Source organism: Lucilia sericata, unplaced genomic scaffold (assembly GCF_015586225.1).
Source record: "Lucilia sericata isolate MDLA Ls3-8-SP2 unplaced genomic scaffold, ASM1558622v1 Contig000632F_arrow, whole genome shotgun sequence".
NCBI classification, from domain to species: Eukaryota; Metazoa; Arthropoda; class Insecta; order Diptera; family Calliphoridae; genus Lucilia; species Lucilia sericata.
Genome location: NW_023994638.1, coordinates 80517 through 107611, shown reverse-complemented (window position 1 = coordinate 107611; position 27095 = coordinate 80517). Strand labels below are relative to the sequence as shown.

Genomic DNA, 27095 nt, shown 5'->3' with positions numbered 1-27095 from the left:
CGTTAGTTTTTTTTAAGATCTTCTTGTTTTGAATTTTAATCGAAAATCAAATCATAATTCATAAACAATATTTGCAAATTCTTTGATTTTTATACATTATTTTATTTTTTAAATAAACATTTATTTTTAACTTTTATGGTAGTAGGAGTGTGAGTAGTAGTCGTGTTTAAATTAATAATGTTTACTTTTTAAATATTTGAGTCTTGTTTTGTAGTTATTTTTATTACTTGTTTTAAAATCTGGTTATTTTATTTGATTTCTTTTTATATATTTTTGTTCTTTTAATTTGTTATAAATTAACTTCTCATAAATTTTAAATAAATCAAAATTCTATTTACTGAGATTGTGCAATAAATAATATACATAGTATATTCATATTAAATTAGTGTTAATTGTTTAATTTAATTTGTATGGGAAAAAGTTGTGCAAATAGTTTTTGTTATGAAATTTTTGTGTTAAAAAATATATATAGTGGGAGTGGCACTTTCCATATTAAGAAAATATTTGAGAAAATATAACAGTTAGATTGCTCAAATTTTGTCGAAGCCACTTTAGTGTCAATATGATTATTTAAGACAAAAAGAGGGCGTGGCAACTCCCATATAAATAAAATTCAAAAATTCGTTTATCTTGAAGACTATGGGAGTTAAAATCTTCAAATTTAGCACAAAGAACTTTAACATTCGTGTAACCATTTGGCAGACTAGCAATGGGGGGAGCGAAACCTCCCATATGAATTAAATACAAAAATTCGTTTATTTGGGAATCAAAAATTTTAAGAATCTAGTTCTATTCTTAAAATTTTGCACGAAGAACTTAAATATTCATCTGAATATTTTAGGGAAAAAAAGCGGACTTTCATTAGGGAAAGGGGAGTGTTTGGAGCAGAGATACAAGCCGAAACGGCTCAAATCGGCAGCGGCTGGCCGCCGGTAATATTTAGCAAGCCGCGCCGCCGCCGACTTCTTTCGGCTCAAAGGCTAAGCCGGCTTAAACGTAGCCGCTGATAAAGATTGGAATCGCACATGTCTTTCAGAAAATAATTTCACCAATTTGAACAGAGTTGCCACCATTTTAAATTCTTATGGCAAATTCAAGAGTTGCCACACAATATTGTGCTAATATTAAAATAGTGATAACTACTATAATAATGTCCATTTTCTGCAGAAAAAAACTTATATAGAGACAGGTTTCTATATAACAGACTATTATACAGAGATTTTTCAATATAATAAACGCTTAAAAGGGTAATTTCTGAAGAAAAAGTTAAATTGAGCCGACAATTTAGCCGCCGCCGCCGACCTAAATTGGTTGCGCCGCCGCCGCCGATCATTTTGCATCGGCTTGTATCTCTGGTTTGAAGCCACCATATGAATTAAATAGAAAAATTCGTATTTCTGAGAAATTATTATAGCAAGAATCTTTAAATTTTACATGAAGAACTTTGACCTTCATCTGAACATTTTGAGGAAAATTAGCGGAATTTCAATGGGGCGCTTGGTACCTCCCATATGAATTAAATACAAAATATAATATTATTCACATTTTTCATATGCAACATTAAAATCTTTATTAACGTTTGGAATATTTGGCAAACTTGCAATAATTTGTGTGGTGTATCCCATATGTAAAAAATTTTATATCTGGAAAACTTTAATATTTAGAATTTTCAAAATCGTTAAGTGGGTTTTTTATTTATATTGCTTTAAGGCACAAAAGGGCACTGGGTATAGCTAGTTTTATTATAAACATGTTAGAGTCCTATATTCGCCGAAATAATAGACCTATTTCAACTACTTTCAATAGGCTTTCCTTGGATCAAAAGGATAATGTGTGCCCACAAGGTTTACATGGACACACAGACGGACAGACAGATAGACAAACTGACAGACAGACATACAGACAGACAGATAGACTGACGTACACACAGACCTAGTTTAATCGATATGCTTTAAAGTGGGTGTAGGATCAATATTTTTGGATGACAAATCTAGATCAAATAATGACGTGAATAAAACCATCAATACAAACGAAGAATAGCAATCAGTCTATTGTGATTTTAATGTATAATAGTTTAGTATTACTATTTGATATATATTTTGCAGATTATCAAAAGTTTAACCAACTCCTTTATTAAATCACCTTGATGGATTTAAACACAATTCTTTGCATTGAAATTTTAATTCACAATTTTAATTTGAATAAAACTATATTATAACGGCATAATTTAAAACTAAAACATAATTTAAACCTAAAATTAAATGAAGGTAAAATCATAATTGCTAAGTATTTGAGTATTTCTATGTAATATAATTTATTTTAATATAACTTAATGAAACACACATAAAAAATATTAACCGTTAATTGGAACTAATATGTTAAACATCGGAACTAACATTTTAAACAGTTATACATGTAAATTTAAATAAAACCCAGAAACCTATTAAATAATAAACTTGCAAACCACAATACAAGATCAATCGATCGATCTCACATGCTTATTAAAAATTATACACCACTTGCACATGTGTATGCTTAGTTAGCTTCCGATATTTTTCAATTCAAACTTCCTGCTTCCATTGTTAAAGCGATATGAATTTAAAATATGAAATTTAAACAACATAAACTTATGATGTTTAGAAATTTAAAATCATAATAATACAAAAGTTAAAATTAAACAAAACAGTTGTTAAAAACATTCAAGAGCAATTAATCAATAAAGACTTTTTAACACAAATATACAGAGATACACAGTTGCGTGAATAGAAACCAAAAAAAAAAATACTAATACCGCCAAATAGAAAACGTTTATGATTTAAATTTCAAATTTAACAGATGCCAAATATTTAATGAAGAAACAAAAAGACAAAATTTAAAGATGTGTTGAGGTATAATGAATTATTAATATTTACTAAAAGCGTAAACACAACTAAAACGTTAGAATGAAGGGGTTGGCGATAAAAAAATATTTAGGAAATATTTCTATGAACAGTTATTAATCATAATATAGTTTTACAGTTCAGCTATCTGAACCCTTGCTACGCTACAATACAAACACGAAATCTTTAAAAATAAAGTATACTAAATTTCTATTAGGACAAACTTTTGTAATATGGAAAATTTGGATTTTCTAAAACTAAGCATAAAATACTGGATTCAAGTATGGTTCGATCAAACACAAAAATCTTTAAAACTTTTGAGAATCAAAATAATCCTTCAACCTAGTGTATTTTGAATTTCACTTGTTTCCATGATTTTAAATAAATTCACTACCAATATCTCAAATAAAAAAGCTGAGAGATTAACATAACCAGATTAAGAGAAAATTTTTTATGTTTTCACTCAAATTATCGATTTTTAGTAGGAAAAAGTACTGATCACATATTTCGCTTGTTTTTATTCTATCTTTTATAGTTTTTGAGAAAAACGGACTTTTATATTTTAACTCAAAATATTGATTTTTAGTAGAAACAATTAGTGATCACAGATTTCGCTTGTTTTTGTCCTTTCTCTTATAGTTTCCGAGAAAAACGGACTTTTATGTTTTCACTCGCTCAAACTATTGGTTTTTACTAGGAAAAGTTAGTGATCACAGATTTCACTTGTTTTTGTCCTATCTCTTATAATTTTCGAGAAAAACGGACCTTTATGTTTTAGTAGGAAAATGTAGTGATCACAGATATCACTTGTTTTTGTCCTATCTCTTATAGTTTTCGAGAAAAACGCACTTTTATGTTTTCGCTCAAAATATTGGTTTTTACTAGGAAAAAGTAGTGATCACAGATTTCGCTTGTTTTTGTCCTATCTTTTATAGTTTTCGAGAAAAACGGACTTTTATGTTTACGCTCAAAATATTGGTTTTTAGTAGGAAAAAGCAGTGATCACAGATTTCACTTGGTTTTGTCCTATCTCTTATAGTTTCGAGAAAAACGGACTCTTATGTTTGCACTCAAAATATTGGTTTTTAGTAGGAAAAAGCAGTGATCACAGATTTCACTTGTTATTTTCTTATCTCTTATAGTTTTCGAGAAAAACGGACTTTTATGTTTTCACTCAAAATATTGGTTTTTAGTGGAAACAAGTAGTGATCACAGATTTCGCTTGTTTTGTCCTATCTCTTATAGTTTTCGAGAAAAACGGACTTTAAGTTTTCGCTCAAAATATTGGTTTTTAGAAGAAACAAGTAGTGATTACAGATTTCGCTTGTTTTTGTTCTATCTCTTATAGTTTTCGAGAAAAATTGCTTTTTATGTTTTCACTCAAAATATCGGTTTTAGTAGGAAAAAGTTTTGATCACAGATTTCACTTGTTTTTGTCCTATCTCTTATAGTTTTCGAGAAAAACGTACTTTTATGTTTTCACTCAAAATATCGGTTTTTAGTAGGAATAAGTAGTGATCACAGATTTCACTTGTTTTCGTCCTATCTCTTATAGCTTTCGAGAAACACAGACTTTTTGTTTTCACTCAAAATATCGGTTTTTAGTAGGAAAAAGTAGTGATCACAGATTTCGCTTGTTTTTGTCCTATCTCTTATAGTTTTCGAGAAAAACGGACTTTGATGTTTTCACTCAAAATATCGGTTTTTAGTAGGAAAAAGTAGTGATCACAGATTTCGCTTGTTTTTGTCCTATCTTTTATAGTTTTCGAGAAAACGGATTTTAAGTTTTCACTCAAAATATCGGTTTTTAGTAGGAAAAAATTCTGATCACAGATTTCACTTGTTTTTGTTCTATCTCTTATAGTTTTCGAAGAAAACGGACTTTTATGTTTTCACTCAAAATATCGGTTTTTAGTAGGAAAAAGTAGTGATCACAGATTTTACTTGTTTTTGTCCTATCTCTTATATTTTTTGAGAAAAACGGACTTTTATGTTTTCACTAAAATTTTCGGTTTTTGGTTTTGCGATACTTTAAATTACATTTAACTTTTAATAATATTAGGAGAATAAAGTTATCAGCTAATGTTGCAACTATTTCTTTTTTATTAAAATCGAATTGAAACTCCGAATCTTTACACTACAGTTAACTTTTAATACGATTTTGATTATTGGGAATTCCGAGAGTACTATTACATGGACATCAGTAGCACGTTATTCAATGATGATCAGCTAATGTTAAGATTAATTATATTCTATAAAGATTTAAGACTTTAATTTGCAGTTGACTTTTGAAACTATTGGGAGAACTAAATTAATATTGAGAGCTCAGAAATTATCATTCCATGCACACGATCACCATTTTTGTCAATCCAGATCAATTAATTACTGATCCTGATCCACATTCAGAAATAATTTTAGTTTTATATTAGCTGATGAATTTTGGTTTTCTAACGTAAATATTTCGATCCATATTCATATTTAACAAAGTCGAATTTGAACTTCGCGTTTTTGAATTGATCATGACTTTTAAAACTTGAAATATTATTTAGAATACCAAGAGCATCATTTCATTATATGGCTCTCTGCTGATCAAAGGTAGGATCGAATTATTCTATCCTTAAATGTAAGTTCCATCTAAAACTTCGCATATGAATGCGACAAAGATATAATAAATGAAAACTCATAAGTGATTTTATCTGATCTTCAAAGATCATGATCAGTTTTTACTGCTTCGTGTCGCTGAACGTTTTCATTCTGTTTTTGCACTTTTAAACTCACATTTTATGTGAAATTTTATTTACGTTTAACGTTATAAAAACTATTTCAAATTAATGGACATGTGTTTAAGACAAAGATTTCATATTTATTTTATTTCCTACAACAAATATGGCTTAACAAATCAAAGAGCCCAAATTCTATTGTTTATTTACAACAAAAGACCGGTACTGGTTTTTCAAACCATTTTGGTCGAATATGAAGTTTAAGTTTCAAATTCTTAAACACACGACTGATAAGAGAAATTAATGAAAAAAAAAATGATCAAGACGCCTAAATGACTAGTTTTAAGTTTGAATATTTTTTGATTTTTGTATGGCTAGAAACTGGGTTATTTTTATGCAAATTATTAAGATGATGCTGAAAACTCTTTGATCAGAGATTTTTGTTTGATTTTTTTAAGGTTTGTATGGTGGTCTCTTTTTTGCGTGTTATGTTGTTATAGGCAAGTTTTAGTTTGAGAGGGTTCTAAGTTATGTTTTGAAAATTTCAAGTTTTAAGAAGATTCGCATAAAATGTTTTCATTATTAATTATGCTTTAGTATTTTTAGTTTTTGGGGATTTTACACAAAAAAAATTTTAGTATAAATGGCTGTTCTTGTTGGATTGCTTGATTAGTTAACGCTTCGACGTTTCTTTCATTGGATTACTAATTTGTGGATTATGAAGCCCTTCGTTACTTTATTAATGGTTTTGGCTGCTTTGGCCGCTTGCGGTCAAGCCCACACCGTACAAAAACGCTCTTTGGGCTCTTTGTTGGGTGGTGGCGGCAGCGGTGGTGCTGGTGGTCTTGGTGGATTAATCCAGGCTAAACTTAGCTTGTTAGGAAACCTTGGTGGTGGTGGTGGTGGCGGTGCTGGTGGTTACAGTGGTGGTCATGCTTCTGCTGGTGGATACAGCGGCGGTGGCGGCTACAGCGGTGGTCACAGTGGTGGCTACAGTGGCGGTCACTCCGGTGGCTACAGCAGTGGTGGTGCCAGCTATGGTGGAGGAGCTGCCCAAAAGGTTATTCTCGTAAATGTTGTCAGTGATTCCGGTGCTGGCGGTCATGGTGGCAGCTACGGTGGTGCTTCTGCTGGAGGTTATGGCGGTAGCTACGGTGGCGGTTATGGTGGTTCTCACGGTGGCAGCTATGGTGGCTCTCATGGTGGCGGCTATGGTGGCGGCTATGGTGGTTCTCATGGTGGCAGCTATGGTGGCTCTCACGGTGGTGCTTCCCACGTTCAGGTTTACAAAGTCATCCACCAATCTGGCGGTGCTTCTGCTGGCGGTTATGGTGGCGGTTATGGTGGTGGTTATGGTGGTGGTCACGGTGGTGCCAGCGCTGGTGGCTGGAGCCAAGGTGGTTCATCCTGGTAAATTTTATAATTCACCAGTTAATTTCACCAAAAAGCATATCCACAAATTAGTGTTAATTTAGTAGTTTAAGTCAAACAAAATAAACAATATAAATTTTTTTCAAAAACAAACATTTGTTTAAATTTAGGTAAAAACTTTTACTTTAAATTTATGAATAATTAAAATACTAAAAAATATTCTCTTAGAAGGAACTAAAAAACTAAAAAAAATTCAAGATTTTAAAGTCAAGGTTAACCAGGAAGTCGAGGTTAATTAGTTCTAAATCCACAAAAGAATTAATATTTAGACACAAATTTTACAAACTAACCTCAAAACTTCAAACATCCGTTTCTAAAAATTTCCATACTAAATATTAAAATATGATTTTACAAAATTAGCACATTTTTTTTAAACATAAAATTTACTTGTTGTAACCAAGAGCTATAAATTTAAATATTTTTCCCTAAGCAACAATATTTTTATTCAAAATATTTCTTTTAAAAACATTCTAAATAATTCAACATTCGCTCAATATTTCATGCCAACTTTTTATTTTTTCATTAATTCTCAACCGAACTTGTTCTTCTAGTTTTCTTTAAAATTATTTATGCTTTTTAAAATTTTCTGATTTCCATAAGAATCTTCTTGATTAGTATATGAAATTTTGTTTTCTTGTTTTGCTAGCAAAACAGAAATCTTGAATTCTATCGTTAATTTGTTTCATTAGCGATTTGCATAATTTAACTATCTAAGCTTACATCACTTTATTTTCGTTTATGAAGATCTTCAAAATGAAATAAATGATACAAAATATAAAATTTTATATTAACTTATGATCATATTTGCTTTCAGAAATTTAAATTTTAGAATGTAAATTGAATAGTAATTAAGTCAATTGGGGACTCCCCACCATTAGAGCAATTATTAATGTTAATAATCAATAAGTTTTTTTTTTAATAAATAATTGCAATCTCAATCACATTTGTTAATTTCAGATGAGCATTTAATAAATGGCATATTGCTTTTATGATTGACATCATTTTGTAAGATCAATCTTTTAAATAGACAAGAGAATTTTTAAGTGTCAGAAATAAAGTTTTTTTTTATTAAAAATTATATGTATAAGTAATCTGCACTTAAAATTAACACCTAAAAAGTATCTGAAGTATACTTAATAATCTCTGATACAGTTTTATAGATAATAATAGAATGACTGAACTGACTAGAACTGAACTAGAACTGAACTAGAACTGAACTAGAACTGAACTGAACTAGAACTGAACTAGAACTGAACTAGAACTGAACTAGAACTGAACTAGAACTGAACTAGAACTGAACTAGAACTGAACTAGAACTGAACTAGAACTGAACTAGAACTGAACTAGAACTGAACTAGAACTGAACTAGAACTGAACTAGAACTGAACTAGAACTGAACTAGAACTGAACTAGAACTGAACTAGAACTGAACTAGAACTGAACTAGAACTGAACTAGAACTGAACTAGAACTGAACTAGAACTGAACTAGAACTGAACTAGAACTGAACTAGAACTGAACTAGAACTGAACTAGAACTGAACTAGAACTGAACTAGAACTGAACTAGAACTGAACTAGAACTGAACTAGAACTGAACTAGAACTGAACTAGAACTGAACTAGAACTGAACTAGAACTGAACTAGAACTGAACTAGAACTGAACTAGAACTGAACTAGAACTGAACTAGAACTGAACTAGAACTGAACTAGAACTGAACTAGAACTGAACTAGAACTGAACTAGAACTAGAACTGAACTAGAACTAGAACTGAACTAGAACTAGAACTGAACTAGAACTGAACTAGAACTGAACTAGAACTGAACTAGAACTGAACTAGAACTGAACTAGTTCAGGAGCCAAAACAAAATGATAAAATAAAGAAATTAAGAAAAACAATATAGAAAAGAATACAAAACAATTTTTTTAGTCAATTAAAAAATTAATTGTATCAATTAAAAATGTAATCCAATTAGTAAACTTACGTTTTAAGTAATGAGATAAATAAAAATTGCTCAAAAAATAACGAAAATACAAGTTAATTGAAAACGAATTACCAATAATTTCTGTGAAGAAACTAATAAACACAAATTAAGATTCCAGCCATGCTTATTATTTATGCCTTGACTGTTTACCAAAAATATTCACTACTTTGGTATTTTAGTCAAATTTTACCTAAGAAAAAAATGCTTACCTAAAAATATGCTACTAACTATTAGTTAATTTAAAATTAATTTGAAATAAGCTTTTATTATTAAAGCTTTTAGCATAAAAACTAAATAATATTATTTAGTTTTTTCTTCATTTGTTAACTTTTTTCATAGTAACAGTTAAATAGTTTTAATATATCAAATATTGACTTTTAACTTACTGTTCACAAAGAAAAAATAATATGTAATTATAATTGTACACGAAATGTCTGGAGATTCTATTTATTTTATGAAGTAAAATATTAGTTAAAAAAGATTAAGTGGCGTTAGGTTTTTTTTAACGTTAAGAGGCATTTATTTTATTAAACGTTTTGTTATTTATAGAAATAATTTTTGTGTAAAAATGATCATTGCAATGATTTACTGCTTAATTATTGTCTAAAAGTAATAGAAATTGAAAAAAATATTTTTTTTACTAAAAATACGATTTTCAACTCAATACTGGATTTTCAATTGAAATTCGATTTTTCAGTTAAAAGGTGTAAATTCACTACAAGTGCAATTTGTCACTCTTTTCAACTTAAAACTCGACTTTTTTTCTCTATTTATTGAACACCCTTATTAATAACGCCCCTAACTCTATAACAATTAGTCTTTGTCGAAACAAGAATTAATTCGCTTGTAAATACCTCCGTTTACTACTCTATTAAATTTAAATTAATAAACCTGAACTTGACTCAAATTTTTCTAAACTTAAAGCAAAAATGATTTTTTGATAAATGATGAAACTTTAATTGAATTTAAAGCCACAACCACAAATTTGTTAAGGTATTCAAAATGACACAGCATTTCGAGCAAAAATACCACCAACAAAATCAAATCATTTTTCATTTAACAACAACCCAAATACATTTTTAAAATAATAACTAAAATACCTACAAAAAAAAAAATATTAAATAATATTCATATTGATTGATTTATTTCACGATGTCTGCGAAATAACATAAAATAGATCTAAAAACTACTAGCAAAAACCTATAAATGTCGCTTATAGATCAAAATTACAAAATACAACACAAAACAAACTCATAACGTTAAGTTAAACCGACAGACTAACAACAAATCGTATCCACCACCTACAATTTACTTAAATTGAAAGAAAACTTTAAAACAAAATCAAATTTATTATGAATCATAAAAATTTAACATTTATTATGATCATTATATGGGCAGCAGCACTTGATACATGTCGGGGTTCTGCTCTACAAAGCGACACCACAATCACCACCCATTGGCCGCCAAAGGTGCTTAAACCACAAATAAATTGGATACAACCAGCACCTTCACCATTTCGTAAATTATCATCAGCCGCCGACTCATTACAACAGCAAACCTTTAATGAAGCTGAGTCACCTTTAAGAATCGATCGTAAATTACTATTTGATCATTCAACTGTAAGATCAGCTGGATCAGCAACAGCAATGGACTTGCACAATAATGACATTAATCCATATGCACAAAGTTTAAATGCGGAATTGGAAATTGCATTTGCAACAGTTGCATCATATAACAACAACAATAACAATAGTAATAACAACAAAGACTTTACTGGAAAAACTTTACCTGTGGCTGCAACAAATAATTTAAATGTAGATCAATCACCTACAGGTGCTGTTGCCTCCACTGATGTTGATGCTGTTTCATTAGACTGGCATCGTTATTTTACCATGGAGGAGGTTAGTTCAATGCAGCAGCGACCAGAACAACAACAGCACTCCGATTTAAAGGCTGCTGAGGTTTATCAAGCCAAACGTTCGAGAGAAATGATTTTTAATAAATCTTTATAAATTTAGCAGTTAGTTTTTGTTATCTTTAAGCTGTTGTTTAATTTGCCATACATTTTTAATTAATTTTGTGTTTTGTTTTTTTTTTTTTAGATTTAGTTTAGATTTATTTAATCTAGTTAAAATTTATGTTTTAATCTGTGGGCGTTGAAGATTTTTTACGAAATTTTTAATGTTGATGAAATGCATCTTTAAGAGGAGATTTTTCAAATAAAGTGATTTTAAAGGAAATTAAAAACATGTTCGAGCATATATTTCCCAACACATTTTAGCATAATTTGAAATGAACTAGATGAGAAATAGAACTGAACTAGAACTGAACTAGAACTGAACTAAAACTGAACTAGAACTGAACTAGAACTGAACTAGAACAGAACTAGAACAGAACTGGAACTGAACTAGAACTGAACTAGAACTGAACTAGAACTGAACTAGAACTGAACTAGAACTGAACTAGAACTGAACTAGAACTGAACTAGAACTGAACTAGAACTGAACTAGAACTGAACTAGAACTGAACTAGAACTGAACTAGAACTGAACTAGAACTGAACTAGAACTGAACTAGAACTGAACTAGAACTGAACTAGAACTGAACTAGAACTGAACTAGAACTGAACTAGAACTGAACTAGAACTGAACTAGAACTGAAATAGAACTGAACTAGAACTGAACTAGAACTGAACTAGAACTGAACTAGAACTGAACTAGAACTGAACTAGAACTGAACTAGAACTGAACTAGAACTGAACTAGAACTGAACTAGAACTGAACTAGAACTGAACTAGAACTGAACTAGAACTGAACTACAACTGAACTAGAACTGAACTAGAACTGAACTAGAACTGAACTAGAACTGAACTAGAACTGAACTAGAACTGAACTAGAACTGAACTAGAACTGAACTAGAACTGAACTAGAACTGAACTAGAACAGAACTGAACTAAAACTGAACTAGAACAGAACTGAACTAGAACAGAACTGAACTAGAACAGAACTGAACTAGAACAGAACTGAACTAGAACAGAACTGAACTAGAACAGAACTGAACTAGAACAGAACTGAACTAGAACAGAACTGAACTAGAACAGAACTAGAACTGAACTAGAACTGAGCTAGAACTGAACTAGAACAGAACTGAACTAGAACTGAACTAGAACTGAACTAGAACTGAACTAGAACTGAACTAGAACTGAACTAGAACTGAACTAGAACTGAACTAGAACTGAACTAGAACTGAACTAGAACTGAACTAGAACTGAACTAGAACTGAACTAGAACTGAACTAGAACTGAACTAGAACTGAACTAGAACTGAACTAGAACTGAACTAGAACTGAACTAGAACTGAACTAGAACTGAACTAGAACTGAACTAGAACTGAACTAGAACTGAACTAGAACTGAACTAGAACTGAACTAGAACTGAACTAGAACTGAACTAGAACTGAACTAGAACTGAACTAGAACTGAACTAGAACTGAACTAGAACTGAACTAGAACTGAACTAGAACTGAACTAGAACTGAACTAGAACTGAACTAGAACTGAACTAGAACTGAACTAGAACTGAACTAGAACTGAACTAGAACTGAACTAGAACAGAACTGAACTAGAACAGAACTGAACTAGAACAGAACTGAACTAGAACAGAACTGAACTAGAACAGAACTGAACTAGAACTGAACTAGAACTGAGCTAGAACTGAACTAGAACTAGAACTGAACTAGAACTGAACTAGAACTGAACTAGAACTACTAGAAACTGAACTAGAACTGAACTAGAACTGAACTAGAACTGAACTGAACTGAACTAGAACTGAACTAGAACTGAACTAGAACTGAACTAGAACTGAACTAGAACTGAACTAGAACAGAACTAGAACTGAACTAGAACTGAACTAGAACTGAACAAGAACTGAACTAGAACTGAACTAGAACTGAAGTAGAACTGAACTAGAACTGAACTAGAACTGAACTAGAACTGAACTAGAACTGAACTAGAACTGAACTAGAATTGAACTAGAACTGAACTAGAACTGAACTAGAACTGAACTAGAACTGAACTAGAACTGAACTAGAACTGAACTAGAACTGAACTAGAACTGAACTAGAACTGACCTAGAACTGAATTAGAACTGAACTAGAACTGAACTAGAACTGAACTAGAACTGAACTAGAACTGAACTAGAACTGAACTAGAACTGAACTAGAACTGAACTAGAACTGAACTAGAACTGAACTAGAACTGAACTAGAACTGAACTAGAACTGAACTAGAACTGAACTAGAACTGAACTAGAACTGAACTAGAACTGAACTAGAACTGAAGTAGAACTGAACTAGAACTGAACTAGAACTGAACTAGAACCGAACTAGAACTGAACTAGAACTGAACTAGAACTGAACTAGAACTGAACTAGAACTGAACTGAACTAGAACTGAACTAGAACTGAACTAGAACTGAACTAGAACTGAACTAGAACTGAACTAGAACTGAACTAGAACTGAACTAGAACTGAACTAGAACTGAACTAGAACTGAACTAGAACTGAACTAGAACTGAACTAGAACTGAACTAGAACTGAACTAGAACTGAACTAGAACTGAACTGGAACTGAACTAGAACTGAACTAGAACTGAACTAGAACTGAACTAGAACTGAACTAGAACTGAACTAGAACTGAACTAGAACTGAACTAGAACTGAACTAGAACAGAACTGAACTAGAACTGAACTAGAACTGAACTAGAACTGAGCTAGAACTGAACTAGAACTGAGCTAGAACTGAACTAGAACTGAACTAAAACTGAACTAGAACTGAACTAGAACTGAACTAGAACTGAACTGAACTGAACTAGAACTGAACTAGAACTGAACTAGAACTGAACTAGAACTGAACTAGAACTGAAATAGAACTGAACTGAACTGAACTAGAACTGAACTAGAACTGAACTAGAACTGAACTAGAACTGAACTAGAACTGAACTAGAACTGAACTAGAACTGAACTAGAACTGAACTAGAACTGAACTAGAACTGAACTAGAACTGAACTAGAACTGAACTAGAACTGAACTAGAACTGAACTAGAACTGAACTAGAACTGAACTAGAACTGAACTAGAACTGAACTAGAACTGAACTAGAACTGAACTAGAACTGAACTAGAACTGAACTAGAACTGAACTAGAACTGAACTAAAACTGAACTAGAACTGAACTAGAACTGAACTAGAACTGAACTAGAACTGAACTAGAACTGAACTAGAACTGAACTAGAACTGAACTAGAACTGAACTAGAACTGAACTAGAACTGAACTAGAACTGAACTAGAACTGAACTAAAACTGAACTAGAACTGAACTAGAACTGAACTAGAACTGAACTAGAACTGAACTAGAACTGAACTAGAACTGAACTAGAACTGAACTAGAACTGAACTAGAGCTGAACTAGAACTGAACTAGAACTGAACTTGAACTGAACTAGAACTGAACTAGAACTGAACTAGAACTAAACTAGAACTGAACTAGAACTGAATTAGAACTGAGCTAGAACTGAACTAGAACTGAACTAGAAAAAAATCATCTTTAAAATTTTTAAAATTTGTCATAAAAAATAGAATGTTAAATTTTCAACACCAAATCATTTGTCACCGTAGACATCGTTTTTATTAATTGCCCCCCAAAAATGCCATAAATTGGTAAATTAATTTTACAAATTAATGAATAAAACTTCAACTAGTTTCAGAATTAATTGCGGCACTTTATATTCTTAACATAAATTTAGCTTGGCATTATTTCAGCTAATTTAGCTAAATAATATACTACACAGCTGTCAATCTTAAAAGTTTCTTAAACAAAACAACTTATAGCAAAAAAAAAAAATAGAAAATCAGACACAATACACTATTATTTGTAAATTTCAAAAAAATAAAATAATTGTAGATTTAGCAAAAAGTAACAATTGCACAAAAACGTAGTTGCTGCATAAGCTTAAAGCATAAAGTTGAAGTAATTTTATGTAAAATACAAAAAATATAATTATTTACACATTTGCATATTGTGCTCGAATTACTTACTCTACTTAAACGCCTACAAAATTTACAATACAGAAAAAAGACTATTGCTAAAGAAAACCCAAAAAAATAGTGCAAAATATACACAGTACTGTAGTTAGAGCCAAACAAAGTTCAAAAGTTAATTACTTGGAAAATTTGTTAAAATTTCAGAAAGCAAAAAAAATAACTTGTATGGTTTGCTATACTTACTTGCTGCTGGCTTGTATGAGACTATTTGTTATTACATCTTAACAAAATCCTTGAAACGCATGGAAATTTTACACAACCCGAAAAAAACAATAAAACGTATACAAATGTAAAATCTGAAATAAAAAAAAAATAAATATTCATTAATTTTTCTGTTAAAATATTCATTGCAAATTAAATTTTTGCTTAACAAAAAGCCTTAAAATACTTGCATGTAAGTGAGTATTTATCAACTTTATTTAAACATTTGAAAATTTTAATTTGATTCTCTTTAGCAATTTTTGCTGCATTTAAGTTGAAGTTTTTGATTTTGATTTTTAAATTATTTTGGCAAAGTTATAATAAAATTGCCAAGTTTATTTATTGTGGCATGTGCTGGATTTTGTGCTACCAAATATTGTATTTTATTGCTTAGCCTTAAAAATAAGTAATTTTTTTGGCTGTAAATTTTTTATTGAATGGTTTGGTCTATGAATTAGAATTGTATTTTATCAAAATGAAATCATCTTTGTATTTGAAATATGATTTCGCAATGTATTTAATTTTTTGTTCATGTAAAAAAGATTAATTGTACCACCTGTCATAATAATTGCATATGTCATTGTCATGTTTATTTGCTGTAAAATATTGAAAATCACTCAGAAATGTTTTTAATTAAATCTTAAGTAATGTAGTTTCTTTTGTTGCAAAAATAATTAAAATAGGAATAATGTTTTATGTAATAATTTTACTATAAGCTTGAACTAAACTTGAATTTAAAATATTCTCAAAAGGTTATATAAGCCTATCACGCCTCCTTTTTACTTCATTTTTAACGCCCACTTTTTGCAATTATAACAAATTTGCATTTATGACACACAAAAATCTACTAAATACATTTATATCAAAATTTTGTAAAAGAACAAAGTCTAATCTTGATTGGAAGTATGGTGGACTTCAACTAAGAAGAAATATGTTCAGAGATCAGCATGCATTGGGATAACAGGTGCTCTAAGAACTAGTCCTTCAGAAGCTTTGAACACTATATTGCACATCCTACCTATAGATCTTCATACCATATGCCATATCTACTTGCAGTGCAGCGAGACATAACTCATCCGGAAGAACATATGGACACGCTAAGATTTTAAGCCAATTACCTCCAATCTTGAACCAACCAACCATCCAATTACATTACCTCACACACTGATTTTGATAGAGTTTTCAAAGTGAGAGTTCCTTGGAGGAGCGAGTGGTGTAGGGGTAACCTACCGAGCGAATATACCACCAGAATCTTTACAGATAGTTCTAAAATGAACTGTGGTGTTGGTTCTGGTATCTTCTGTGAAGACGTTGGGGTAAGTATATCTCACCGCCTTCCCAACAACTGTAGTGTCTTTCAAGCTGAAATATTTGCGATAATGCCAGCTTGTAGGGTACTACACGCGGGAACATAGGAATTTTTGTCGATAGTCAAGCGGCACTTCTCTCACTAAATTCTTATACTACCACTTCCTTATTAGTTAGGCAATACAAGAAGGGTCTGTCAAGGCCGGGTCGCCTGTCTGACATTATCCTTGTTTGAGTTTGCCAGAACGGGATCTGCTCTTGATATCTCCAACGCCGTTCCAGTAGCAACCCCGTTAGGTTTTATCAAGAGTAGTATCCTCAGATTCAATCTTTAAAAGGCTGAAAATAGGTGGAATAACCTAGACACATGTAAAGGGGCCAAGATGTTGTGGAGCTCTTTCAATGGGAAACGTACAAGTCACCTTATGAACCGAAGTAGATTAGATACATCGAGATTAATAGCAGTAATAACAGGACACTGGGAGCTAGGAAGATATGCAAGTTGGCTTGAGCTACCCTTCAATGAACACTGTCGCAGTTGCAAAGACAGGGAAAGGGAACCGTTTTCTTGGCAGCTACTTCATATCTAACCTTGGTGAGATATCTGGATCTAAGCTTAATGATATCCTAAGATTTCTCACTGCCACAGGCTGGATCTAAAACTATAAAATACTAAATCTAACGAGTGGAGTGGTCCGGTCAGAACCGAAGTCTCTTGACTCTACTTGACTGTTCGCGCGTAGTGAACTACCACGTTAACCATCCAACCAACCAATCTTGATTGGATGCCACGCCTACTAAACTCCTACTTATCATAGAACAGGAACAAGAGAGCCTTCAGAACTGTCATTTTTAAACCAAAACTATATTTTCTCCGATCTTATTAGCTAATGATCAATATTAAGTTTTAAAACTCTAAAGACAGCTTTTCTTTAAATATGATCCAATATGTCGTATTAGATCTAACATGTACCCGTAGGTTGCCAAAGAAATCTATTTATATAGGCATTTTAAAATTTGCCTTTGTCCTGTGACTGTATTCGCTTAAAAAGAGCCAAAGTCGAATAGTTTGTCTACCTAGTCCAGTTATTACTTCAAAAAAACCTCCTAATTTTCCGTTTTTACAAGATATACGTTTTTTTTTTTTTTGTCAAATTAATCCTCCTATTTTTCAGCCTCTAGAAGAATAAATTTTGAAGGATTAATTTTTAATAGAAACAAGCAGAATTGCAACTGAAGTCGCACCGGAAATAATCGAAGCAGATCATCTTCTGGCAAAATGCCTGCATATTGCCCTCTGATTCTCATTGTTCAGGGACCTAAACTAGGCAGACAATCCAGTCTTATTATATCATTCTATATGAATTTAATGAGAACAAGTATGAATGTATAGTAGGGCATGGTCGAACATATGATACCCTATTTGTTGTTGGATCATTTAACATAATTATGAGCTCAAAAGCCCTATTCAGAGGGTACGGTTGTATGAGGGCTAGGCGAAATAATGAACGGATTTCAACCATTTTCAATAGCGTTTATCCTTGGGTCGAAGAGTATGTGCCAAATTTCATCAAATTATCTTGAAAATTGCGACCTGTAGCGTGCGCACAAGCTTTTCATTGACACACAGACGGACAGATGGATGGACGGACGGACATAGCTAAATCGACTCAGAATGTGATCCTGAGCCGATTTAAGTTGGGTGTATGATCAATATTTTTGGATGTTATAAACATCAGCACAAACGAATAATACCCTCCCCACTATAGTAGTGTAGGGTATTAAAATACAGCCTAGCTTTCGACAAAAATTCCAATATTTCCACTGACATTGAGGTCATGTATTTGCTCAACAGGCTGTCATTATTGCCATTATTTCAACCTAAAAACCCTAGTCATTTGTTACATAATAAGACATTCTTATTCCAAATTTATGCAAAAAAACACCAGAACCGAAGTTCATTTTTGAACTATTTATTTAAACTTCTGGTATTAAAAGTAAACTCTGAGCCATTTGCTTCTGGAAGGTATTCTAATTCTAAACATAAGATAAATAGTAGTCGGGTACATTATTAGATCTTTAAAAATCGCTTCAATTAAGACGGCAAATAACAAATTACTGTGTCTTTGAACTCAAACTTGGTGTTTCATATGCGTCAAAGAGATAAAAAAAGTCTTTTACGAGTCCCTGACAAATAATTGCAATTTTAAACAAATACCACAACATGTCATGATAACTAGACATTTTCGTAAATTACAACCGGAACTTTGATATGAAGAACAACACATGAAAAACAAAATGAAGACAAAATTGTACAGACTATATTTTGTGTTCAACAAAAAAAAAATAAATAAAAACATATATTTAATCATACACCTCCAACTAATTACTGATTTTAAACAAAACTCATTATTGTTTAGTTTGCAATATTAAAGAAACAAAAGCAAATTTCTGCATCATGATTATGAATAAAATACATATATGAATGTTAATATAAACAAAAATGTTTTTAAACTATAATTTTCTCACATATACAAACGATAAATGAAACAAAAAATTAAAATTAATAATTAGGCAAAACTTACAAACATACATACGAGTACAAGTACTTATACTTAGATTCATGTCTACACATCCCCTGTCATTACAATGGAATACATTGCCATACTATGCCAAGACATTTCATAAACACATTTACACAGACATTAAAAGCTCTTAAGAATAATTTAACCATAAATTGCGATTTAAACACCGACACTTAGTTTAACAAACATACACACACACACACTCACATATACTAGCAAACATAAAGTCTGACATAATCATGGTCTAAAACAAAACACTTTGACTAGTTGGATTATTGTAGCACTGTTAGACCTAGGCAGGCTTTTACGAAAGACCATCCAACTAACTACTCACAAATAATAGAAATAAGTGGCGCTATAATTCAAACTGAAGACGAGACCTCGCAAATAACTTGTCTTCACTCGTACTCGTATCATGATAATGATGATGATCATCGTTGCTGGCAATCATGATGGGCTTAAAATTCAAAACTGCAAGTTACGAATTGTAAATTTTGAATTGTTTTTTTATCAATGTTCGTATAATGAATAGTCGTACAAGTTCTATGGCATAGTTGATGGTCAATTGTACTTGTACTAACTTGTATATTATATTGTATTTAGTAGTTTTTCGTTTGTTGTATTAGTAGTTATAGTTAGTTGGTTGTATCTTCCAAAAGCAGAGGTGCAATAATAAATTTAATTAAATGAGTCTTAGTGGAAAGCGCTCACACTGCACAGTGGTTTTGTTTAAATGTTGCAACTTAACCTACGGTAGTAGGTTAGGTATCATGTTAACTTGAAATTTTAGTTGTTAGACCATTGAATTACAACTGAAAGAGATCAGCACAAAAACTGAACTAGAACTGAACTAGAACTGAACTAGAACTGAACTAGAACTGAACTAGAACTGAACTAGAACTGAACTAGAACTGAACTAGAACTGAACTAGAACTGAACTAGAACTGAACTAGAACTGAACTAGAACTGAACTAGAACTGACTAGACTGAACTAGAACTGAACTAGAACTGAACTAGAACTGAACTAGAACTGAACTAGAACTGAACTAGAACTGAACTAGAACTGAACTAGAACTGAACTGAACTAGAACTGAACTAGAACTGAACTAGAACTGAACTAGAACTGAACTAGAACTGAACTAGAACTGAACTAGAACTGAACTAGAACTGAACTAGAACTGAACTAGAACTGAACTAGAACTGAACTAGAACTGAACTAGAACTGAACTAGAACTGAACTAGAACTGAACTAGAACTGAACTAGAACTGAACTAGAACTGAACTAGAACTGAACTAGAACTGAACTAGAACTGAACTAGAACTGAACTAGAACTGAACTAGAACTGAACTAGAACTGAACTAGAACTGAACTAGAACTGAACTAGAACTGAACTAGAACTGAACTAGAACTGAACTAGAACTGAACTAGAACTGAACTAGAACTGAACTAGAACTGAACTAGAACTGAACTAGAACTGAACTAGAACTGAACTAGAACTGAACTAGAACTGAACTAGAACTGAACTAGAACTGAACTAGAACTGAACTAGAACTGAACTAGAACTGAACTAGAACTGAACTAGAACTGAACTAGAACTGAACTAGAACTGAACTAGAACTGAACTAGAACTGAACTAGAACTGAACTAGAACTGAACTAGAACTGAACTAGAACTGAACTAGAACTGAACTAGAACTGAACTAGAACTGAACTAGAACTGAACTAGAACTGAACTAGAACTGAACTAGAACTGAACTAGAACTGAACTAGAACTGAACTAGAACTGAACCAGAACTGAACTAGAACTGAACTAGAACTGAACTAGAACTAAACTAGAACTAAACTAGAACTGAACTAGAACTGAACTAGAACTGAACTAGAACTGAACTAGAACTGAACTAGAACTGAACTAGAACTGAACTAGAACTGAACTATAACTAAACTAGAACTGAACTAGAACTGAACTAGAACTGAACTACAACTGAACTAGAACTGATCTAGAACTGAACTACATTTGATTTGAACTGGAGTTTAAGTTCTACTTCAACTGAAACCAAGACCTTTGAAACTCCTACAGTGTTTTTCTCTTAATACTGCATTAAGATGGATCAACAACTCGTCCAATGCTCGATCTTGTATTGGAATTTCCTAGGACGTTTTATACGTAATTTTTTCTGTGCAGGCTTTATGGAAAATTAACAGTCTTAGGACCAATTGGACAATTTTACAACAAATATATTGGATGAGGACATCTCAGCCTACAGTACTATTTGAGTATATAATGTAGAACAATGCCAGTGCAAACCGCTTACATACCCGATTATCATTTGTTTGGCTAGATGATAGTGAACGCATTTCGATTTTTTAATATTTTTCAAACACACTCACACACAACTCGAGTGGATTGAAACATACTGAGAGTAAAGAAACGTCATGCGAAGGCATTGTTTTGTAAAGATTTTTAAGCTGAGATTGTAAACACTGGTAGTTGATAGTTGTTGTTATTATTATTACTAAAGCTGTTGTAACAATTGTGTGTTTGTGAGTAGTGAGACGAGCAATAAAATTGGCAACAAACTACACAAATACATGTAACTACTAACTAAATACTTTGTAACTATGGCTAACAAGAAGACGGACGAGGCTTTAAATTTTGCTGCGCTGACGATGAGGCAGCATGATATTCGCACAACTAAAGACGACGATGACGAGTACGTTTTTTTGCTGAACAGAAACGAAAATATGGCACAAGCTGAGAGGAGTTTTGTTTGATTGTAAGCCAACATTAAGTTTTGTTCATAAGTCTGCTACTTGCTAGCTAGCAGTCTTTGTAAACTGATGTTTATTGTATTGTTTTGTATTTTATTGCAAACGTAGCATAAGAATAGTTAGAATTTGTAAATTGTAACTGTGAGCAGATTTCAATTAATGGGTGGGGGAAGAGGTTATGACCAAAGGGGGTAAATAGCACCAACACTAAGGTTGGTGCTAGTGATGTTTTGTGTTTGTTGGGTGGTTGCGGTGTTGGATGGCGATTTTGCTTTTGTTGGGAAAATTAAAATAGAAATAACATTGTCAAATTTAATTTAACTGAAGTCTTCTAGTGTTGGGTAGTTGTTGGTATAAATACTTGTTGTTAATCTCTAACTGTTATTAGTTGTGGCATTTCAATCTTACTGATAGGAAGTGCTCCTTGCGATACGGTTTAAAATGAAACGTTCTATTATTATTCTCTTGGTGGGTTTAACCGCTCAAGCTTTTGCTGGTTATTTGGGAGGCGGCGGTGGTGGCTGGTCTGGTGGTGGCGGTTCCAGTGGTTGGTCTAAGTCAGGAGGCGGTGGAGGCTGGTCGGGATCAGGATCCAGTGGTGGCTGGTCTGGTGGCGGTAGTGGTGGTCATGGTGGTGGTTGGTCCGGTGGTGGCAGTAGTGGTGGCGGCACCAAAATCATCAAAATCATAAGTCTAGGCGGTGGAGGAGGTGGTGGCGGTTGGCCTTCTGGTGGCAGCAGTGGCTGGTCTTCTGGAGGCGGTGGAGGTGGAGGCTGGAAATCAGGCGGAGGTGGTGGAGGCTGGTCTCTAGGTGGAGGCGGTGGTGGTTGGCCTTCGGGTGGCAGCAGTGGCTGGTCTTCTGGAGGTAGCGGTGGTGGCTGGAAATCTGGCGGCGGTGGTGGCTGGTCCGGTGGCAATAGCGGCTGGTCTTCTGGAGGCAGTGGTGGTGGCTGGAAATCTGGCGGCGGCGGTGGTGGTTGGTCTTCAGGTGGCAGTGGTGGCGGCTGGAAATGGTAGACTTGTACGTCTATACAAACTTTCATGCAGTGATATCATCTCAAATAACAAAATATAAATATGTAAATAATTTGTGTTCTTATGTGTTTACAACAGACAAACAGAAAAAAAAAATATTTTATAAAAAAATCTTGTTAATAATTAAAATGGTGCTAAATCTAATGTGTATGTATGTGTAAATAAACAAATGACAAAATATATAGAGATAAGCAATTTTTAAAAAATAAATAAATTTTGAATTAAAATTTAACTTTGTGTGGTATTAATGTATTAAAGAAAGAAAAAGGGACTTTTTGTTAAAAATTACAAACTAACGATTGAATCGTATATCTCTTCTGAAAAAATAAAGTTCCTGTAAAGTTTTTTGTTTAAAGGATTATTACAATTAAAACCTTATATTTGATTCATCTGATTTTGAAGTGTTTTCTGCTGTCTAATAACAATGAAATAAATCCATCTTGTTTTATTCTTAAGTGTGATGATTTCACACAAAATTCTTCTTTTCAATAAGATTTTTTCTGCTTTCCTAGAGTATCCTCTTTAAAGGGAAGATACAGATAAAGATGGAGTTCGCGTAAAAGAATTTAAAGTGATAATGTTTTGTCAACCCAAAAATTAATATATTCTGAGTCTAAATTGTAAGTTGTAAAATGAAAAATATCAATATTTGAAAAGTCCATACTATGTTTATATAGACTGTCCCTAATTAAGAAGTTCATCTGCTTTTTTAACCTTCATAGATCGAGGGCCCTACATTTTTTTATATTTGAAAAATCTTTCTATCGAATTGATGTTTTCATTCACTTCGAAATATCTCTCATTGATCACTCATTAAGTTTATCCTTTTAAGAACCTAGAGGAATCTATTAACAGTAGAATCACATTATTATGTGATTCATCTTCATATTCCTAAATCTCTGATCATCTGTATCGTTAAATATATTTTATGGTTTCATTAAATCCATAATGTTTATCCCTTTAAAATCCGGGTCTGCCGATTGTATCTGAATAAACGGTTAAGTCGAAAGAAATCTTTTCCAAAATTATATTATTCTCCCTCTCTGTCAAAAATCAAGTATATTGTAATAGAGCTTAAACAATATAGTTTGGTAGCTGAAATTTATTATGAATATCAGAATATAGATCTACAAACGATCGTTATAGAGTGATATTTCTCTGTAAATATACTATTCTCTATTTTTTTCGAAGTGATTTATATCAATAGGTTCAAGGGATCTGAAACAATATATACAACTGGTCATAGCTTTCAATTTGTCTTAAATCATAGTACTTCCCTGAAGATAAATATTGAAAACTTGTATGATCTAAGGGATCGGTAACATCTTTTAGAGAATTCTGACCAGAGACAACTCTTTGAACAAGCGACAGTTTCCAATTAGAGAACAATAGACAATTTATGTCTCAATTGGAGAAGTTTAGGTCAGGTTGAATGAAGGTGGTCGTATATAACAAACATGATCAACTCTTATGCCCCTGTAAAAGGACCTTAATGTTTAAAGGTCATCCGATTTCAAAAGAATTGCTCTAAATGGACTCTAGTATGCATATCGACTTTTCTATATGTGAACGATTTTTTTCAAAATTGTTACAGGGTGTAATATAAGATTCGAAAAAATCTACTATTCTGTCTCTTGTAATGATTTCGATAAGTCAATTCAGAAGAATTGGGTAGAGTTTCCAACTTATAGTCCATATGTACTATTTTTCTATTTTCCCCATATGAAAACAGTACGACCGAAAAGATCTGTACCGACTGAGTGTCTGTGATTATAACAGTTATTCGCTTTTAAAGGATTCTGTTCAATGGAATCAGCAAACCAGAGCCAATTAATTGAACTATGAACAGTTTCCCATTATTGACCATGAACCATGGAATAGACCACTTACTAAGTTCGGGAGGTTGAAAGGAGCAGGAGAAAGTATTTTTTCGGATACATAGTATCCGAAAAAATACACCTAGACCGCTAACGGTCTAGGTTTTGCATCCCTTTACATGGTTTTACGTAGTGATCTATAAAAAATATATCGTACAATTTTCATAAACATAGTTTTCTGGACGTATTGCAAATTTACAAATCAGTATATGTAAGAGATATAATATCTGAAAGATCTTGACTTCAAAGATATTTTGATACTTTTTCTATGAAAGTAATATCAAGCCTATACTTTAGTCTGTTTGTCCGTTTAATATTCAAAACCATGATAGTCCAATATAAGTCAATCTTGGTTAGAATATTCCTGTAAAAAGTGACATTCTTAACCTTCCCTTTTGCGCCCCCAATCGCCGTATGTTTATCACGATCATAGTCCTGGTTTTCCCGGCTTGTATTTCTAGATTAAGATAAACAAAATTTTGAAACCACCTAACTGACAACATTACATCTAATTAGAAAGTTGTCAATTAGCAAAGCTGCAAACATATGACCTTCAATTTCTATATTAAGAACGAACATTTCGTCTGGTTTACATAAATTAAAAAAAAATTATGAGTTTTAACCACAAACAAATCCATACATCTTCAATTTAATTGAGTTTGCATTTTAATTTATTCTAATAAAGTTGAACTATAAAAAAATTATAATTCAAATTTAATTACAAATTGCCATTAAAAATTTGTAAAATTATTAAAAACTAAAACAAAGCACATAAATTTTACATAAAATACACATGATTTAAAAAAAAAAAAATATTATTAGTAAAACAGATGCAATAGTTTGTTAAAACAAAACCACTTGTACTATATTCAATACAAATATTAATGATTTCAATTTTTTATGGTTTTAGAAATAAAAAAAAAAATATTTATTATTTTTTTATAAAGTTTGAATGTTGAATGTGGGAATAAGAATTGTTTATTTGTGTTTTTTGTAATTTGTATTGAATAATAATTTAAATAAGTATCGGAAAAAAACTACCATGTGAAAAGATTTTATTTGTTAATAATGCAATAATTTCGGCTAAACAAGTTTTTAGACCTTTTGAAGGTGACTCAGGGAAAACGAAATAAAGAATTAATTTTTTTCATAAGAGTAAGTATAAAGATTCAAGGGTTTCCAAGTAAGATTTGGACACAAAAAAAATTTTTTTAATTAATAAAGTATTCAATGCTTTTTTACGAAAAAAATGTTATAAAAATTTATTTATTAGAAGTTTTAAAATGAACACATTTTATTGGATTAATACAGAAGTTCTACTATATAAAAGTTGTTTATCAACATTGTCAAGAGTATCAATATTTGAGGTTATTTCTTTTTGATACCGATATTGGAAGTTACCAGCCGCCTCCACCGCGTTTACCACCATAACCGCCGCCGCCACCACCGCCTCCTTTACTAGACCAGCCACCGCCGCCACCACCTCCATAGCCTCCCTTAGATCCGCCACCACCACCTCCATAACCTCCCTTGGAGCCACCACCACCGCCGCCATGACCTCCACCATAACCACCACCGCCGCTATAACCACCACCACCGCCTCCTTTCTTGCCACCGCCACCTCCACCACCATATCCCCCTTTAGAACCACCGCTAGAGACGATAATGTAACCGCCACCTCCCTTGCCACCACCACCACCACCTCCTTTTCCGCCACCATAACCTCCACCGCCACCATCATGGCCACCACCACCACCATAACCTCCACCACCATGACCTCCGCCACCTCCTCCTCCTCCTAGATATCCTCCAGAAACAGCTACCGCTGTCAAACACATGACAAACAACACCACAAATACACGCATTTTCACAAATTTAAATCTTAGGATTTAAATTTACTTCAATAACAATTAAATTGATTTCTTGCCTCAAACACTACAAATTTTCAAATCCGACTGACTATGAAAATCATAATCCATGCAGGCTTTATATACATTTTCAAAGTGTTCTTCTGTGATGTGTCGCAATTTAGAATTCTGAATGTTAGTATGCATGTTGGTGTTCTCTAACTTTTCCCTTTTACAGCAATTAGTCAAGTGTATTTGAAGTATATTTAATAAAATTTATTATTAATTTTTATTTTTTTTAATTTTTTTCCTTTTGTTTAATAGAATTAAACCATGAACATCATTTAATTTGTTTGTTTTTTTTAATTACAA

General features: G+C 32.3%; 3 protein-coding genes across 3 annotated transcripts; 2 read left to right on the top strand and 1 right to left on the bottom strand.

Annotated features, from left to right (window-relative positions):
- The first annotated feature begins 6231 nt into the window (after nt 1-6231).
- LOC119606881 (glycine-rich cell wall structural protein 1.8-like) lies at nt 6232-7123 on the top strand. Its single transcript, XM_037960535.1, has one exon. It carries the CDS (start codon nt 6318-6320, stop codon nt 7011-7013), a length of 696 nt encoding a protein of 231 aa, XP_037816463.1. The 5' UTR covers nt 6232-6317; the 3' UTR covers nt 7014-7123.
- A 15230-nt stretch (nt 7124-22353) lies between these two features.
- LOC119606874 (loricrin-like) lies at nt 22354-23300 on the top strand. The gene has a single exon (XM_037960526.1). It carries the CDS (start codon nt 22406-22408, stop codon nt 22979-22981), a length of 576 nt encoding a protein of 191 aa, XP_037816454.1. The 5' UTR covers nt 22354-22405; the 3' UTR covers nt 22982-23300.
- Nucleotides 23301-26168: 2868 nt separating this feature from the next.
- LOC119606890 (glycine-rich cell wall structural protein 1.0-like) lies at nt 26169-26833 on the bottom strand. Its single transcript, XM_037960545.1, has one exon. It carries the CDS (start codon nt 26739-26741, stop codon nt 26274-26276), a length of 468 nt encoding a protein of 155 aa, XP_037816473.1. The 5' UTR covers nt 26742-26833; the 3' UTR covers nt 26169-26273.
- Nucleotides 26834-27095: the final 262 nt, after the last annotated feature.

Excerpts from the sequence above, each read along its gene's own strand:
- LOC119606874 (XM_037960526.1), top strand. The coding sequence starts at position 22,406 with ATGAAACGTTCTATTATTATTCTCTTGGTGGGTTTAACCGCTCAAGCT.
- LOC119606881 (XM_037960535.1), top strand. The coding sequence starts at position 6,318 with ATGAAGCCCTTCGTTACTTTATTAATGGTTTTGGCTGCTTTGGCCGCT.
- LOC119606890 (XM_037960545.1), bottom strand. The coding sequence starts at position 26,741 with ATGCGTGTATTTGTGGTGTTGTTTGTCATGTGTTTGACAGCGGTAGCT.